At 38.0% G+C, this 18,089-nt stretch overlaps 1 protein-coding gene across 3 annotated transcripts in view; it reads right to left on the bottom strand.

Annotated features, from left to right (window-relative positions):
• The window catches only part of LOC110591916 (cytochrome P450 20A1), a 75,083-nt gene that overhangs the window by 36,983 nt on the left and 20,011 nt on the right, over positions 1 to 18,089 (bottom strand). For all 3 annotated transcript variants that reach the window (XM_021702896.2, XM_044913384.1, XM_044913385.1), the window contains one exon: positions 2,953 to 3,120. In XM_021702896.2, coding sequence (XP_021558571.1) covers positions 2,953 to 3,120 — 168 coding nt within the window. The remainder of the gene's footprint in view (positions 1 to 2,952; positions 3,121 to 18,089) is intronic.

Raw genomic sequence — 18,089 nt, 5'->3', positions numbered from 1 at the left:
GAGCCTGCTTCTCCCTCTGACCCTCCCCCTCTCATGTGCTCTCTCTCATTCTTGCTCTCTCAAATGAATAAATAAATCTTTAAAAAAATAAAAAAAATAAAGACAAAATAAAAAAAAAATAAAGAGCTCTTTCTGATTAGTAAAAAACACATCAATAGAAATATGGCAAAGAACATACGAAAGTATCCCACATAACACAAATTGAAACACAAATGTTTGATAAAAATATTAAATGATGTTTAACCTTGTAAACAATAAAAAATAAAATTATAATCATGAAATACAATTTTGACTTACTATACAGGCAAATATTTAAAGGACCAATAACTCTAAATGTCAGGGAACGAGCACACTAATGTTGGTGGGAAAATAATTGGGACAAGTTTTCAGAGCGCATTTCAGAAACAGAGTATACAACTATATGTGAGGAGTACATTTTTCAGTTTGACACCTGTGAAATCAGTATACGTCCTACAAGTGATGGCATCTCAACTGTTGTCAACCAAGCAGCAGTCATGATGCAGTTGTCATTGCCTCTGCATGCATAAATTGGTTATTATTCCTGGTGGCATGATAGGACAACAGCAACACTGTGGTGCTTCAGACATTAAAACATCATTTGAAGAAGGAATTTAAGTCATGTTTATGGTCTGGAAACTTCCCTTTGACAACTTCTAGTATTGTTAAGAGAATACCAGATTCCAAAAATACATAATTTGAATCCTCTCAAACCCAAATTGAGAGACACTGCACAAAATAACCGGCCTGTGTTTTCTGAAAAATGTCAAGGTCAAAAAACAAAGAAAAACTGAGGAACTATTCCACATTAAAGAGGTCTGACCACTGAAAGTGAAGAAATCTGAATATGGGCTGTGGATAACAGTATTGTATGAATGTTCAATTTCCCAAGTTTGAAAACTGTGTTGTCACTATATAAGATAATACCCTTGTTGGGGTGCCTGGGTGGCTCAGTCATTAAGCATCTGCCTTCGGCTCAGGTCATGATCCCAGGGTCCTGGGATCAAGCCCCGCATCGGTCTCCCTGCTCTGAGGGAGGCCTGCTTCTCCCTCTCCCACTCCCTCTGCTTGTGTTCCCTCTCTCGCTGTGTCTCTCTCTGTCAAATAAATAAATAAAATCTTAAAAAAAAAAAAAAAGAATACCCTTGTTTTTAGGAAATACAGACTGAAGTATTTAGGTGGAAAAAAGGCAAAATGTCTACTTCTCTCTCAAATGGTTCAGGTAAGGGTGGGAGCAATGAAAAGACAGACAGATAAAGAGGTAGATAATTAATGACAAAAGCAAAGGGGGCAAAATGTAAACAACTGATGAACTTGGGTAAAAGATATATGGGAGTTCCTTATACTAGTTGCAACTTTTCTCTAAGTTTGAAATTATTTCCATTTTGCAGTTCTAAGGAAAGAATGAAAAATGAAGAGAAAGAAAATACCAGCATAAAAACATATAGAATAGGTCATCCTGGAAATAATACTGGATGTCTTTTTTAAAAAATGCTATCTTGGGATGCCTCAGTGGCTCAGTCAGTTAAGCGTCTGCCTTCGGCTCAGGTCATGATCCCAGGGGCCTGGGATCGAGTCCCACATTGGGCTCCCTGCTCAGTGGGGAACCTGCTTCTCCCTCTGCCTGCCGCTCCCCCTGCTTTGTGCTCTCTCTCTCTGACAAATAAATATAAAATCTTTTAAAAAAATGCTATCTTGTCAACATGCACAAAAAATCAGACAACAATAACTGAGTCAAAAGTTGATTCTTTGTTAAAATATGAAGACATTTTAGGAATTCCTTAACCAATTTATTTTGCCTGGGTACATAGACTAGTTTAGTCTAGGAAGTGAATGCCACTCAGGCGTCCCAAGATAGCATTTAAAAAAAAAAAAAGACATCCAGTATTATTTCCAGGATGACCTATTCTGTATGTTTTTATGCTGGTATTTTCTTTCTCTTCATTTCAGAGTGATTTTTCCACCTTTATTTTTACACTCCTGAATATGTTGATAAGAAACACGTATTTTGGGGGTGCCTGGGTGGCTCAGTTGTTAAGCGTCTGCCTTCGGCTTAGGTCATGATTCCAGGTCCTGGGATCGAGCCCCGCATCAGGCTCCCTGCTCCGCAGGAAGCCTGCTTCTCCCTCTCCCACTCCCCCTGCTTGTGTTCCCTCTCTCACTGTCTCTCTCTGTCAAATAAATAAATAAAATCTTAAAAAAAAAAAAAAGAAACATATATTTTGTAATCATCAGACATATGTAAATAAACCATTTTAATGGGGAAAAGTATATTAAACAATAACAGAGTGTTAAGCCAGTTTCTAGTGATTTTTGTTCTAAACACATTATCTTGATTATTTAACCAAAATGTTTTTGTAGATTTGAATAAAGTAAGGAATAATTTCTCAGAGACCCAAAATGCAGCAAAATGACCCAAGTATTATTTGAACCAAATAAATTAATATTGGGATTAAGTAAATTAATACTGAAACTGATAAAAATAGAGAATAAAATAAATTCCATATGTGAATCTAGAAAAAAAAGTAAATCAATTTTAGACTGAATTAGGCTTTCTTCAAATCACATTCATCTCATTAACATTTTAATGTTCCACTGGCTTTAACTTTTTTCTATATGGGACATAGCCTAGTTCTATTAAAGTTTTTCTCTTTATTCTAGAATTCAGTATTAATTTATAACATACTTGGTAAGTATTAAGGGGAAATTTCTTTAGGAAATTTAGATGCTTTTTAAATTTCAAAAATTGCTTAAAAAAAGTAATTCTTACATTTTTTAGAAATACAATTATCTTTGCTTGCACTGCTATTTTAGCCCAAAACAAGGAAATTCTACACTACAAGATCCTAAATCTTCTTCTTGAAAGGTAAAGTCTACATTATTAAACTATCCAATTTGATGAAAGAATCATTTTAAACTTGTCCCAAGACTTACCGTGCCATGATTCTTCTGGAAGTGAATGACTTCCTGGTCATCTTCAAATGTACTACCCATTACCATCTGTGTAACAGACTTCATAGCAAAACCAAGCATATGCTGGCCGAGGGGTACATGCTGGGACTCTGGGTAGGAGAGCCATTTATCTAATAATTCTTCTGAAAGCTAAAAGAGAACAGAAAATCACAACGATTTATTATTTCTTCTTGCTAAATCTTGGAAAAATTCAGCAAGCAGATTAATTTCACAGTTCAACTCTAAACAAAGTAAACAATCAGGTGTTTACTTAATTTGTCTGGCTAACACTGGCTTCGCGTATAGTTATACCCTCAATGGTTCTGGTTCAGATTCTATCAAAGGGTTGATTTGCAAAACAAAACAACTACCACAATAATAAAAACAAAAAAGATAAATTAAAAGTTCAAGAGCTGGAAAAACCTTAAACCTAAAAGAAATTAAGAGACTAAAATCTAGTCTCTAATTAAAAATAAAAAAGGTTCTAAAATTTAAATATATATAATAAATAATAATAAATAAAAAATAAAGATTCATCACAGTGCCTGTGATACGGTAATCAATAAACATGAGTATGTAAAATCTTACACATGCTTCAATGACAGAAACCTCTCAGTCTCTGTCATTCCTTCATTCAACAAATATTTATTAAATTCCTTATGGAATAAAAACAATGGGTAGTAAAGAGATCAAAAGCTTTGGAGTCAGAAAACCCTTGGTTTTCCTTCTAGCTCTGTCACTCAGAAGCAATGTGACTTTGAGCAATTTGCCTGACTCTTCCAAGGTTCAGGTGTCTCAACAGGTAAAAGCAGATGACATCTACCTTGTGTGGCTGGGGTGATAGGGATAATTATACCCATGTCATATATGGAGGAAAGGTTTTGTGAGGTAATATACTTAAATTTAAGTTCCCTTCCCATATCAAATCCATGGAAATTTTGTCACAGTATAAAGGATTAAAATTCAGTGTTATGATTCAGAAAATAAATGTTCAAAATGAAAAGAATCTCACTACATAGGTTTATACCAATTTAAAGTGACGTATCTGGAATACTTTTTTTTTGAGAAAGAGAAGTTTTTATAATTCCATAGTATCAAGATTAATGAGTTGAACCAGTTAATATACTTTTTAATTTTATTTTTAAAATTTTATTTATTCATTTGACAGAGAAAAAGAGAGCACAAGCAGGGGGAGCTACAGGCAGAAGCAGGCTCGCTGCTGAGCTGGGAGCCTGATGTGGGGCTTGATCCCAGGACTCTGGGATCATGACCTGAGCCAAAGGCAGACGCTTAACTGACTGAGTCACCCAAGCGCCACTGAACCAGTTAATATACCTTAAGGAAACTCTTTGAGATGGGTGAAGTATGAAGAAAACAGGAAGATAATGATTAAAACAGAACATAATTACATAATTTAAAATTACTTTCATGTTATGAACAAAATAATCCCAGATACTTTAAAAACTTAGAATTCTATAGTTATTACTGAAGTTCACATAACTTTATACTAAAAGGTGAAAAAAGATTTTGGAAACAAACCATTAAAGTGAGGCTATTTCTTGGCAAAATTAGAAGAGCTAATTTAAGTTTGAATATAGATAACCATGTAAGTTCCAAATGTGGAAGGTAAATATTGGCAGTAAACAAGCTTTCTTGTAAGAAAAAATAAAACATATTAATAGATATAAAATAAACCCGTAAGATTTCCTTTGTCACATATCAAAGTTCTTTTGCTTCAGAAAACATTATTTTCCTTAATAAACATGGGATTTTATCTCAAAACTCTAGGAAAAGTATGTAACTTGCAACCATCTCAGATTCCAGCATAGAACTGGGAAACCCAACTGAGTGTTAAGTGTTCACCCACTAAGATACTAAAGTGCCAGACCTTACCTTCTTCATCACTCAGTCTACTCCTGAATATCTAATCCTTTTTAAGTAAGTTGTCAGGTCAAACACCATGTGACAAAGCTACACACTCATAATTTATGATCTTAGTGTTGAGCCATTTTTTTAAATTTATTCCAAGTATCACATGTCAATGCCAAGCCTTTACCTTGATCCTTACATTTAAAGGAGAATTTACTTTGGTATAAAGTGTGCATTCCATTGATTTATTTGTTCACTTAATTTTCAAAATGCTTCCATTGTTGTCTCACACTTAAGTACATGTCTTTTTTCCACTGATTTGAAATGCCACTCATCATACACGGATTCCCGTAAGAACTTGGGATTTTTTCTGGACATTATCTATTTTGTTGACTACACATGCCACTATCACAACTCTGAAAATTTATTGTTATGTTTATGCATCCTATTACATTCTTTCTTTTTTGTTTCTTCCAAATTTCTATTTAAATTCTAGTTAATTACCATATGGTGTAATATTGGTTTCAGGAATAGAATTTAGTGATTCATCACTTACATTAACACCCAGTGCTTATCATAACAAGTTCCCTTCTTAATACCTGTCACCTATTTAGCCCATCCTCCATCCACCTCCCTCCATCAACCCTCAGTTTGTTCTTTATTGCTAAGAGTCTCTTGGGGTGCCTGGGTTGCTCCGTTGGTTAAGCATCTGACTCTTGAATTCGGCTCAAGTCATAACCTCAGGGTCGTGAGATCAATTCAAGTCAGGCTCCACGCTCAGTGGGGAGTCTGCTTCTCTCCCTCTCCTTCTCCTGCTGCCCCCGGCCCCAGCTCATACTCTCTCTTTAAAAAAATGTCTCTTATGCTTTGCCTCCCTCCTCCTCCTCTTTTTCCACCCTTCCCACATGTTCATCTGTTTTGTTTCCTAAAGTCCACATGAGTGAAATCATATGGTATTTGTCTTTCTCTGACTTATTTCACTTAGAATAATACACTCTAGCTCCACCCATGTCAATACAAATGGCAAGATTTCATTTTTTAATGGCTTTGTAATATTCCAGTGTGTGTGTGTGTGTATACACCACTTCTTTTTTATCCATTCATCAGTCAATGGGCATTCGGCTCTTTCCATAATTTGGCTATCATTGATATTGCTGCTATAAGCATCGGGATGCATGTACCCCTTCAAATCTTTGTTTTTGTATCCTTTGGGTAAATATCTAGAAGTGTAATTGCTGGATCATAGGGTACTTCTATTTTTAACTTTTTGAGGAACCTCCATATTGTTTTCCAGAATGGCTGCACCAGTTTGCATTCCCACCAACAGTGTAAGAGGGGTCCCCTTTCTCCACATCCTCACCAACATCTGTTTTTTACTGTGTTGTTAATTTTAGCCATTCTGACAGGTGTGAGGTGGTATCTCATTGTGGTTTTGATTTGTATTTCCTGATGATGAGTGATGTTTAGCATTTTTTCATGTGTCTGTTAGCCATCTGGATGTCTTCTTTGGAAGAATGTCTATTTATGTCTTCTGCCCATTTCTTAACTGGATTACTTGTTTTTTGGGTGTTGAGTTTGATGAGTTCGTTATAGATTTTGGATATTAACCCATTATCAGATATGTCATTTGCAAATATCTTCTCCCATTCTATAGGCAGCCTTTTAGTTTTGATGACTGTTTCCTTCACTGGGCAGAAGCTTTTTATCCTGATGAAGTCCCAATAGTTGATTTCTGCTTTTATTTCCCTTGCCTCCAATGGCGTGTCTTATAGGAGGTTGGTACAGCCAAAGTTAAAGAGGTTGCTGCCTGTGTTCTCCTCTAGGATTTTTTTTTTTTTTAAGATTTTATTTATTTGACAGAGAGAGAGACAGCAAGAGAGGGAACACAAGCAGGGGGTGTGGGAGAGGGAGAAGCAGGCTTTCCGCTGAGCAGAGACCTGATGCGGGGCTCGATCCCAGGACCCTGGGACCATGACCTGAGCCGAAGGCAGACGCTTAATGACTGAGCCACCCAGGCACCCCTCCTCTAGGATTTTGATGGATTCCTGTCTCACAATTAGGTCTCTTATCCATTTTTAATTTGTGTATGGTGTAGGAAAGTGGTCCAGTTTCATTCTTCTGCATGTCGCTGTCCAGTTTTTCCAACACTATTTATTAACGAGACATTCTTTCTCCCATTGGATATTTTTTCCTGCTTTGTCAAAGATTAGTTTATGGGCCCCTGGGTGGCTCAGTCATTAGGCGCCTGCCTTTGGCTCAGGTCATGATCCCAGTGTCCTGGGATTGAGCCTCGCATCGGGTTCCATGCTCAGCGGGAAGCCTGCTTCTCCCTCTCCCACTCCCCCTGCTTGTGTTCCCTCTCTCACTGTGTCTCTGTCAAATAAATAAATGCAATCTTTAAAAAAAAAAAAAAATTAGTTGACCATATAGTTGTGAGTCCATTTCTGGGTTTTCTATTCTGTCCCACTGATCTATGTATCTGTTTTTCTGCCAGTATCATACTCTCTTGTTGATTACAGCTTTGTAATATAGCTTGAAGTCTGGAATCCTGATGCTTCCCACTTTGCTTTTCTTTTTCAGGACTGCTTTGGCTATTCGGGGTCTTTTGTGCTTCCAAACAAACTATGATTATTCTAGCTCTGTGAAAAATGTTGGTGGTATTTTGATAGGGATTGCACTGAATGTGTAGATTGCTTTGGGTAATATAGACATTTTAGCAATGTTTGTTCTTCCAATCCATGAGCATGGAATTTTTTCCCATTTCTTTCTGAGCGCTTCCATTTCTTTCATAAATATTCTATACTTTTCAGAGTACAGATCTTTTACCTCTTTGGTTAGGTTATTCTTAGGTATCTTATTGTTTTTGGTGCAATTGTAAATGGAATTGATTCCTTGATTTCTTTTTCTGCTGCTTCATTATTGGTGTATAGAAATGCAACAGATTTCAGTACATTGATTTTATATCTTGTGACTCTGCTGAATTCATGTATTAGTTCTAGCAATTTTTTGGTGGAGTCTTTCAGGTTTTCTCCATACAGTATCATGTCATCTGCAAACAGTGAAAATTTGACTTCTTCCTTATTGATCTGAATGCCTTTATTTCTTTTTGTTGTCTGACTACTGAGGCTAAGACTTCCAGTACTAAGGTGAATAGTAATGGTGAGAGTGGAAATCCCTGTATAGTTCCTGACCATAAAGGAAAAGCTCTCAGTTTTTCCCCATTGAGGATATTTGATGTGGGTCTTTCATATATGGCTTTTATGATGTTGAGGTATGTTCCATACTTGTTGAGGGTTGTTATCAAGAATAGACGCTGTAGGGCGTGTGGGTGGCTCAGATGGTTGGGCGACTGCCTTTGGCTCAGGTCATGATCCTGGAGTCCCGGGATCGAGTCCCGCACTGGGCTCCCTGCTCAGTGGGGAGTCTGCTTCTCCCTTTCACCCTCCCCCCGCCATGTGCTCTCTCTCTCATTCTCTCAAATGAGTAAATAAATAAAATCTTAAAAAAAAATAGATGCTCTATTTGTCAAGTTTTTCTGCATTACTGAGGAGATCATGTGGTTCTTACCCTTTCTTTCATTAATGTGGTGTATCACGTTGATTGATTCGCAAATACTGAACCACCCTAGCAGCCCAGGAATAAATCCCACTTGGTCGTGATAAATAATTCTTCTAATGTACTATTGGATTTTATTTGTTAGTATCTCGTTGAGAATTTTTGCATCCATGTTCATCAGGGATATTGGCCAGCAATTCTCCTTTTTACTGGGGTCTTTGTCCAGTTTTGGAATCAAAATAATGCTGGCCTCAGAATGAGTTTGGAAGTTTCCATTTCTATTTTTTGAAGAAGTTTGAGAATAGATTTTTTTTTTTTTAAGATTTTATTTGACAGAGAGAGACACAGCGAGAGAGGGAACACAAGCAGGGGGAGTGGGAGAGGGAGAAGCAGGCTTCCCACCGAGCAGGGAGCCTGATGTGGGACTCGATCCCAGGACCCTGGGACCATGACCTGAGATGAAGGCAGATGCTTAACAACTGAGCCACCCAGGCACCTGAGAAGAATAGGTTTTAACTCTTCTTTAAATGTCTGGTAGAATTCCCCTGGGAAGTCATCTGGCCCTGGACTTTTGTTTGTTGGGAGATTTTTGATTACTGATTCCATTTCTCTGCTGGTTATGGGTCTGTTCAAATTTTCTATTTCTGTTTCAGTTTTGGTAGTTCCAAATTGCCCAGTTTTTTGGCCTATAGTTTTCCATAATATTCTCCTTTGATTATTTGTATTTCTATGGTGTTGGTTGTATCTTTTTCATTCATGATTTTTTATTTGGGTCCTCTCTCTTTTTTTAATAAGTCTGGCTAGGGGGTTATCAATTTTATTAACTCTTTCAAAAAACCAACACTTAATTTTGTTGATCTGTTCTACTGGTTTTTTGATTTCTGTATCATTGAATTTTGCTCTAATCTTTATTATTTCCCTTCTTCTGCTGGCTTTAGGCTTTATTTGCTGTTCTTTTTCTAGCTCCTTATGGTGTAAGGTTAGGCTATATATTTGAGACTTTTCTTGCTTCTTGAGTTAGCTCTGTATTGCAATATACTTCCCTCTTTGGACTGCCTTTGCAGTATCCCAAAGGTTTCAGACTGTCCTGTTTTCATTTTCATTTGCTTCCATGTATTTTTGTATTTCTTCTTTAATTTCTAATTAACCAATTCATTCTCCAGTAGGATGTTCTTTAATCTCCATGTATTTGTGGTCTTTCCAAATTTTTTCTTGTGGTTGACTTCAAGTTTCATAGCATTGTGGTCTGAAAATATGCATGGTATGATCTCAATCTTTTTGTACTTCTTAAGGGCTGATCTGTGATCCAGTATGTGCTCTATATTGGAGAATATTCCATGTGCACTCGAAAAGAATGTGTATTCCACTTTAGGATGAAATGTTATGAATATATGTTAAGTCCATGTGGTCCAGTGTACCATTCAAAGCCATTTTTCCTTGTTGATTTTCTACTTAGATGATCTGTCCATTGCTGTAAGTGGGGTGTTAAAGTCCCCTACTATTATTGTATTATTATCCAGATTTTATTTATTTATTTGACAGAGAGAGAGAGAGAGAACACAAGTAAGAGGAGTGGCAGGCAGAGGGAGAGGGAGAAGCAGGCTCCTCGCTGAACAAGGAGCCCGATGTGGGATCATGACCTGAGCTGAAGGCAGACGCTTAACTGAGCCATCCAGGTGCCCCTATCAATGAGTTTCTTTGTTTGTAACTGATTCATATATTTGGGTGCTCCCAAGTTGGGGACATAAATATTTACAATTGTTAGATCTTCCTGATGGATAGACCCCTTAATTACTATATAATACCCTTCTCCATCTCTTGTTACAGTCTTTGGTTTAAAATCTACTTTGTCTGATATAAATATGGCTACTCTGGTTTTCTTTCAGCATCCATTAGCATGATAAATGGTTCTCTATCTCCTCACTTGCAATCTGCAGATGTCTTTAGGTCTAAAATGAGTCTCTTATAGGCAGCATATAGATGGGTCTTTTTTAAAAATCCGTTCTGATACCCTATGTCTTTTGATCGGAGCATTAGTCCTTTTACAGAGTGATTACTGAAAGATATGAATTTAGCACCACCGTGTTACCTGTAAGGTTGGTGTTTGTGGTGATGTTCTCTGTTCATTTCTAGTCTTTGTTGCTTTTGGTCTTTTTTCCCCCAGAGTCCCCTTTAATATTTCTTGCAGGACTGGTGTAGTGGTTACGAACTCCTTTAGTATTTTTTCTCTGGGAAACTCTCTCTCCTTCTCTTCTGAATGATAGCCTTGCTGGAGAAAGTAGTCTTGGCTGCACATTTTCCCCATTCAGCATGTTGAATATATCATGCCACTTTCATCTGGCCTGCCAAGTTTCTGTGGAGAGATCTGCTGTGAAACTGATCTGTCTTCCCTTAGAGGTTAAGGACTTTTTTTTCCCTTGCTGCTTTCAGGATTCTTTCCTTTGTCTGTGTATTTTATGAATTTGACTATGGTATGTCTTGGCGATGGCTGGCTTTTGTTGAATTTAATGGGAGTTCTCTGTGCTTCTTGGATTTCAACGTCTGTTTCCTTCCTCAGATTAGGGAAGCTTTCAGCTATAATTTCCCCAAATAAACCTTCTGCTTCTTCTTTCTCCTGGGACTCCTATGATATGAATGTTATTACACTTTAAGGAGTTGCTGAGTTCCCTAAGTCGTCTACATTCTTGATACAATACCTTTCTTTCCCTTTTTTTCAGCTTTGTTACTTTCCATAATTTTATCTTCCATATCACTGATTTGTTCATCTGCTTCATCCATGCTTGTTATCACTACATTCAGTCAGTTTTGCATCTTGGTTATAGCATTTTTTATTTCGGCCTGACTAGTTTTTAGTTCTTTTATCTCTGCAGTAAGGAGTCTCTAGTGTATTCTTAGCACTGTAAAGCCCACCAGGCGTGCCCCTGGTAATGATGGCACAGACCTCTGAATGTCAGACTCTGCGCTTCACTGTCTATAAAACTTGCAGTGTTCAGCCCCTTTCTCTTTCCCAGTCAATGGTTTTGAGGAAAGAATTTCTCTTGTGCAGTTCCCTGCATGTGCTTTCACTTTCTCTCTGTCCTTTCTCTCTCGTTCCTCTCTCCATGATCAGGGCTCCCTCTGCTTTGCAGTACCTGCAGCTCTTCCCTCCCTCAAACCAACTCTCCACAGCTCCTACCTTACATGATATGGTGGTTTTTTCTACCTCCAGTTGTGCAGTTTTGCTGTCTCAATCCTCAGATCAATTTCTTGGGTGTTCAAAATGATTTTGTATTTATCTAACTATGTTTGAGGGACAAGGCAAGCCTAGGGTCCCTTTACTCCTCTGCCATCTTAACTCCTCCTACTATTCTCTTTCAAAATGTTCCAGAAGAGAGACTGACTTCCAGAATGGTGGAATGAGGGCCTTAGTGATATTGCTCTCCCTCTAAAATAATGCACACAGGGGAACCTGGGTGGCTCAATTGCTTAGGCAACTGCCTTCGGCTCAGGTCATGATCCTGGAGTCCCAGGATCAAGCCCCACATCGGGCTTCCTGCTCCGCAGGGAGTCTGCTTCTCCTTCTGACCCTCCCCTCTCTCATGCTCTCTCTCTCAAATCAATAAAAATCTTTAAAAAAATAAAATAAATAAAATAAAATAATGCAAACACATGCAAACCAACCAAACATGTTGTAACATGTTGGCAGTTAACCAAAACCCAGTGCCCACTGAGAAGTGGCTATTCAACAGCAATTGAACCTCAGTAAAACAGTGGAGTCTGTGATGTTTTAACTCAAGGTTATTTCCAGCTCTCTTCTCTCCCCAGCTCAGTAGTAGCATGGTGGCCAAAAGCCAACAGCATTGCAGAAACCTGACATCTTTCGAGTGTTATTAAAAGCTTCATCACCACTGGTCACCAAAATGGTCACTGAAAATGGAGTAGAGAATACCAAGACTCTCTCCTTCCCCAAAAGCAAGTAATGAGCTGGCTAAAGTTGTCAGAATCAGCTTCCAACAAACTCTATAATGCAGTAAAAAACTTACAACAGCCAGGGAAAAGCTTGAAGAAGAAAGAAGCTGCTACTTTGTGGCAAGTAAGCACTGTGGCATTTTAAACAACCTGCCTACCATCCCCAAACCCCAGGTAGGCAGCAGCTGTGAGAATAGCAGTCCATATTCCTGGTGCAGAGTGCCAGGAAGAAATAAAGATATTATTCTCCAAGAATTGTAGTTATGAGTCTCAACCTGCCTGGCAGCTCCCATCACGGACTGGTGCAAAGGCCTCCCTTTGTTTTGCACAACCCAACATTCCCAGAGTGTTCCCAGGACACGTCTTGGGTGGCTTCTGCCAAAAGCGTTGAAAGGCACAGATATTGGCCACAGCAGCTGGGGCAAGAAACAACACTTAGAACAAGCAATAAACAGGCCAAGAAGCCTGGAAAGGAAGAGATTAGGAAAAGAGATAAATGTGGGAATCTTTTTAAAGTTTCTCCATATACCAGGGAATTAAGAAAGCCACACACATACCAAAGAGCAGGATACATGCTCAGAGAAGGCCTGAGAAGAATAAACTTTCACATATGACAGGTCTTTCGGCTCCAAAGAAGTAGGAATTAAAAGCTAAGGTGGATTTATAAAAGGCCCAGACAAGTGTTAAAGGAAGGCCCAAAGGCAAAGCCAATCTACAAATAGTAGAAGAGTATTTTTTTCTTTTTACTTTTCTTTTGTCAAGTGTTTAAGGTAAATCTGTCAAAACACCAGCTGACCATTAATCTAACAAAACATGCTTCACTGGCCACATATGAGAATACAGACCTTACAAAAACAGTTCAGGAAAGACATTAAATAAGCAAGCATCAATATCCCACAACAAATAGCAAGAACAAACTCTGAGAACGATAAAGAATCTAATTTCAAGAGCTGCCATCCACATCTGTGCCCCCTCCAACAGTCTGAATCTCAGTCCTGAGGACATGGGATCTTTCTTGGGCCCTCTCAGCCCTAGAACTGATGACTGCTCCTTATACCTGCTATTCCTAAATTCTTTAGAGTTCTCTTTACTTCCGACTAGTCAATCTCTCACTCTCCAATCCCGTTATACTTAATAATTCTTTATATATATATATATTTTTAAATTTTATTTATTTGTCAGAGAGAGAGAGAGCACAAGCAGGGGGAGTGGTAGGCAGAGGGAGAAGCAGGCAGAGAGAGAAGCAGACTCCCTGCTGAGCAGGGATCCCGATGTGGGACTCGATCCCAGGACCCCACGATCATGACCTGAGCCGAAGGCATATGCTTAACCAATTGAGCCACCCAGGCGTCCCAATAATTCTTTATATTAAACTTTCCCTATTTAAGTAATTATGTGCTTTCTCTCTCCTGATTGGACCCATAATGATAAAGACCTTTAGAAACACTAACCAAGTTTTTCTTGGGGAAGGTACTCCAGAGCCTAAAGACATTAAAAATATAACAGAATGTTTGGCAATAAAACAAGAAAAGAAAAGGTATTAGAATTGGAAAAGAAATAAAAACTGTCCATTAATCTCAGACACTAGGATAAACCATTAGAGTTAAGAAGGAAATCTAGCAAGGTTAATGACTACCAGGTCAATATGTAAAAATCAATTGTATATATCTGCAAAAAACAAAAAGTGAAACTTAAAAACATTACCATTTATGATCAAAACCCCACCAAATATCTAGAAGTAAATTTAATTAAAAATGTACAAGGCCTTTACACTGAAAAGAAAAAAAAAATTATTATTAAGAAAAACTAAAGACCAAAATAAGTGGAAGGGACACTTATAAGTTTCCATTATACATGAAGATAACTTTACATAAATCAAGTGACATACACAATCACCTGGTTTATGATAAAGGTAACATTACAGCACAATAGAAGAAGGATGATTCTCAGAACAAGTCTCAAACAAAACTTAAATATCTTCATAACATTAGAATAAATAAAGATACCTTACATAGGACACAAATGCAGTAACCATAAAGGCAAAACAATAATAAGTTGAACTACACTAAAATTAGTATCTGTTCATCAAAACATAAGTTTAAGAGCATATAAAGCCAAGCCACAGAGGAAGATAATTAATATAGCCAATGAAGTTCCCCAATTTGGAAATTTTAAAAACCTCTTAAAAATAAAAATAGAGAAAACCCCAAAGAAAAATAGGCAAAAGATGTGAAATAATGCTACATCAAAGTGAATATCCAACAAATGAAAAGAATGTTCATTTTTATTAGCCATCAGGAAAATACAAATTAAAATCACAGTGAGAAACCTCTATACATCTACCAATACCAAAGAACAGTGAAGATGCAGAAAAAGTGGAACTCTTACACATTGCTGTTAGACTGTAAATGGTAAAACCACTCTGAAAAACTATTGGGAGGCATCTTTTTTTTTTTTTTAAGATTTATTTATTTATTTTAGAGAGTGAGCAAGCACACATGTGCATGGGGGTTGGGGGGACAGAGGGAGAGGGAGAGAGAGAATCCCAAGCAGACTCCCTGCTGAACACACAGCCTAATGTGGGGCTCAATCCCACAACCCATGATATCACAACCCCAACTGAAACCAAGAGTCAGATGCTCAACCAACTGAGCCACTCAGGCACCCCAGAAGCATCTTCTAATGTATGAATTCATTTAATCCTTAATACTACGAGACAAGTAACCATTATTTTTTTTTTAAGATTTTATTTATTTATTCATGAGAGATAGAGAGAGAGAAAGAGAGAGAAGCAGGCTCCCAAGGAGCAGGGAGCCCGATGCGGGACTCGATCCCAGGACTCTGGGATCATGACCTGAGCCGAAGGCAGACGCTTAACCATCTGAGCCACCCAGGCGCCCGACAAGTAATCATTATTATCCTCATTTACAAATGAGGAAATGCGTCAGAAAAAAAGTAAGATGCCCAAGGCTACACAACAAAAATCACAGAATTCCTATTCTAACCCAGGCTGTCTGATGAAGAGCCCGTGCTATCAACCACTATGCCTCTATGTAAGTAAAAAAGGTAAGAAAGTATATCCATAGAGTAACCAACTATGTTCTTGTTAGGTAAGAGGGAAACTAAAACCACAAGATTGGTGAAATTCAAAAACAGAAGGTGTGGGGCACCTGGGTGGCTCAGTGGGTTAAGTGTCGGGACTCCTGATTTTGGCTCAGGTCATGATCTCAGGGTGGTGAGAGTGAGCCCAGCATCGGGCTCTGCACTCAGTGGGGAGTCTGCTTAAGATTCTGTCTCTCCTTGTCCCTCCCCCAAGGTGCACTCTCTCTCAAATAAATAAATCTTTAAAAAAAAGGGTGGCTCAGTAAGCGTCTGACTTTAGCTCAGTCATGATCTTGGGGTCCTGGAACTGAGCCCCGAGTTGGGCTCCATGCTCAGTGGGGAGTCTGCTTGTCCCTCTCCCTCTACCCTTTCCCCTGCTCATGCTCTTTCTCTCTCAAATAAATAATTTTTTTTTTTTTTATATTTTATTTTTATTTTTTGACAGAGAGAGAGAGACGGTGAGAGAGGGAACCCAAGCAGGGGGAGTGGGAAAACAAGGCTTCCTCCTGAGCAGGGAGCCCGATGTGGGACTCAATCCCAGGACCCTGGGATCATGACCTGAGCCGACACTTAACAACTGAGCCACCCAGGTGCCCTAAATAAATAAAACCTTAAAAAAAAAAAAAAGAAGGTTTTTCTGAGATTAAGGGTCAGGATGTGGGCCAAGAGTAGATTTAGTAGTAAGACAAATACAAAGTGGTAAAAGGTTTGCTGTCAGAAACTCAGAGTTGAGACTGGTTCCAATATTTAACAAAAGGAATGCTTTTGTGTAGTATCACTAATTATTTAGTTAAAGACCCAGTACTTGATAACCACTAGACATTAACCTTTTTTTTTTTTAAAGATTTTATTTATTTATTTGACAGCGAGAGAGGGAACACAAGCAGGGGGAGGGGGAGAGGCAGAAGCAGGCTTCCCGCCGAGCAGGGAGTCTGCTTCTCCCTCTGCCCCTCACCCCACTCGTTTTCTCAATCTCTCTCTCAAATGAATAAATTTAAAAATCTTTAAAAAAAGTTATTAGATACTTCTTTAAACATTCAATTCTGTCTTACTAGTAATGTATGTCATGACTATATATGTAAAGTCATTGAACATCAGATCTTTCACTTTATAAAACAAAGAATGGTTTTTGATTTTTCAAAAAGAAAAAAAAAAATCTGATGAAAAATATTGAACAATGCAGTAACACCAGCAGGAAACATAATTCTCCCCAAATCAATTACTGCATATTAGCAGCTTCCAGAAGAATCAAAGAAACCAAACATATAGTCCTAAAAAGTCCATGAATAAAAGGCTTTGTTCTTAGAGAAAATTCAATAAACTGAGTTTTGGTTTTAATTATTCAATGGATTACTAAGCGTTGTTCCTAAGGAAAATTCAAATATTCAGACTATAACTGACAGGTGAGTAGTTCATAGTTTTTTTGAATTGTACAGTAATACAGGTCAATGGAAAAGAAAATCAAATAATATAAATGAAAATATAGAAATTAATTTAAATCACCCTAAATTCAACCCAGATGAAGATAACTTACAACATTTTTGTATATAGCTTTTCATTAGTTTTTCTATACCTACATATATCCATCTATATGTGTGCATATATGTGTGTATATAGATCTATTTTGGAAAATGTAATGATACTATACAAACTGTTTTGTATGCTGGTGTTTTCACTTGCCATTATGTTATGGGTTGAAATTCATCCCCCAAAACGATCTTACAGTCTTAAGTCCCAGTTACATGTGAATGTGACCTTTTTGGGCAATGGGGTCTTTACAGATGATCAAGTTAAAATGAATCCATTAGGGTGGGCCTTAGTCCAATATGACTGTGTCCTTATAAAAAGGGGACGGACAGGGGCGCCTGGGTGGCTCAGTCGTTAAGCGTCTGCCTTCGGCTCAGGTCATGATCCCGGGGTCCTGGGATCGAGCCCTGCATCGGGCTCCCTGCTCCGCGGGAAGCCTGTTTCTCCCTCTCCCTCTCCCCCTGCTTGTGATCCTGCTCTCACTGTGTCTCTCTCTGTCAAATAAATAAATTTAAAAAATCTTTAAAAAAAAAAAAAAGGGGGGGACGGACACACACACAGAGACCTCCTTCCAAACATGAAGGCAGAGAATGGAGTGATACATCTACAAGCCAAGGAACACCAAAGATTGCCAGCAAACCACGAGAAACCAAGGAAGTTGGCATGGAACAGATTTTGCTTCACAGCCCTCAGAAGGAACCAGCCCTGCTGACCCCTTGATCTTGGATTTCTAGCTTCCAGAACTGTGAGACAATAAATTTCTCTTGTTTAAGCCACCAAGTTTGAGATACTTAGTTATGCCAGCCCCAGCAAACTAGTACAACATCTTAAAATCATCCCCCTATATTAATAATTAATAAATAAATGTCTCTGCCATCTTTTTAATGTCTTTATTCCAATCCATTTTATGGATTCACTATCATTTAAATAATCCTCTACTATTGGACATTTAAGTATTTTCCAATTTCTGCTAACAATGCTTCAGTAGTCATCTTTGTACATACATGTACTTCCAACTGGCTTCTCTTAGATATGAAATTGCTGAGTTAAATAGTAGTCATTTTTTTAAGCTTTTGATATATATTGCCATGCTGCCCTGCAGAAAGCACTTATCAATT

This window comes from Neomonachus schauinslandi, chromosome 3 (assembly GCF_002201575.2).
Source record: "Neomonachus schauinslandi chromosome 3, ASM220157v2, whole genome shotgun sequence".
In the NCBI taxonomy this organism is placed as follows: Eukaryota; Metazoa; Chordata; class Mammalia; order Carnivora; family Phocidae; genus Neomonachus; species Neomonachus schauinslandi.
The sequence above is the reverse complement of the archived record's forward strand: the minus strand, read 5'-3'. Positions and strand labels throughout refer to the sequence as shown.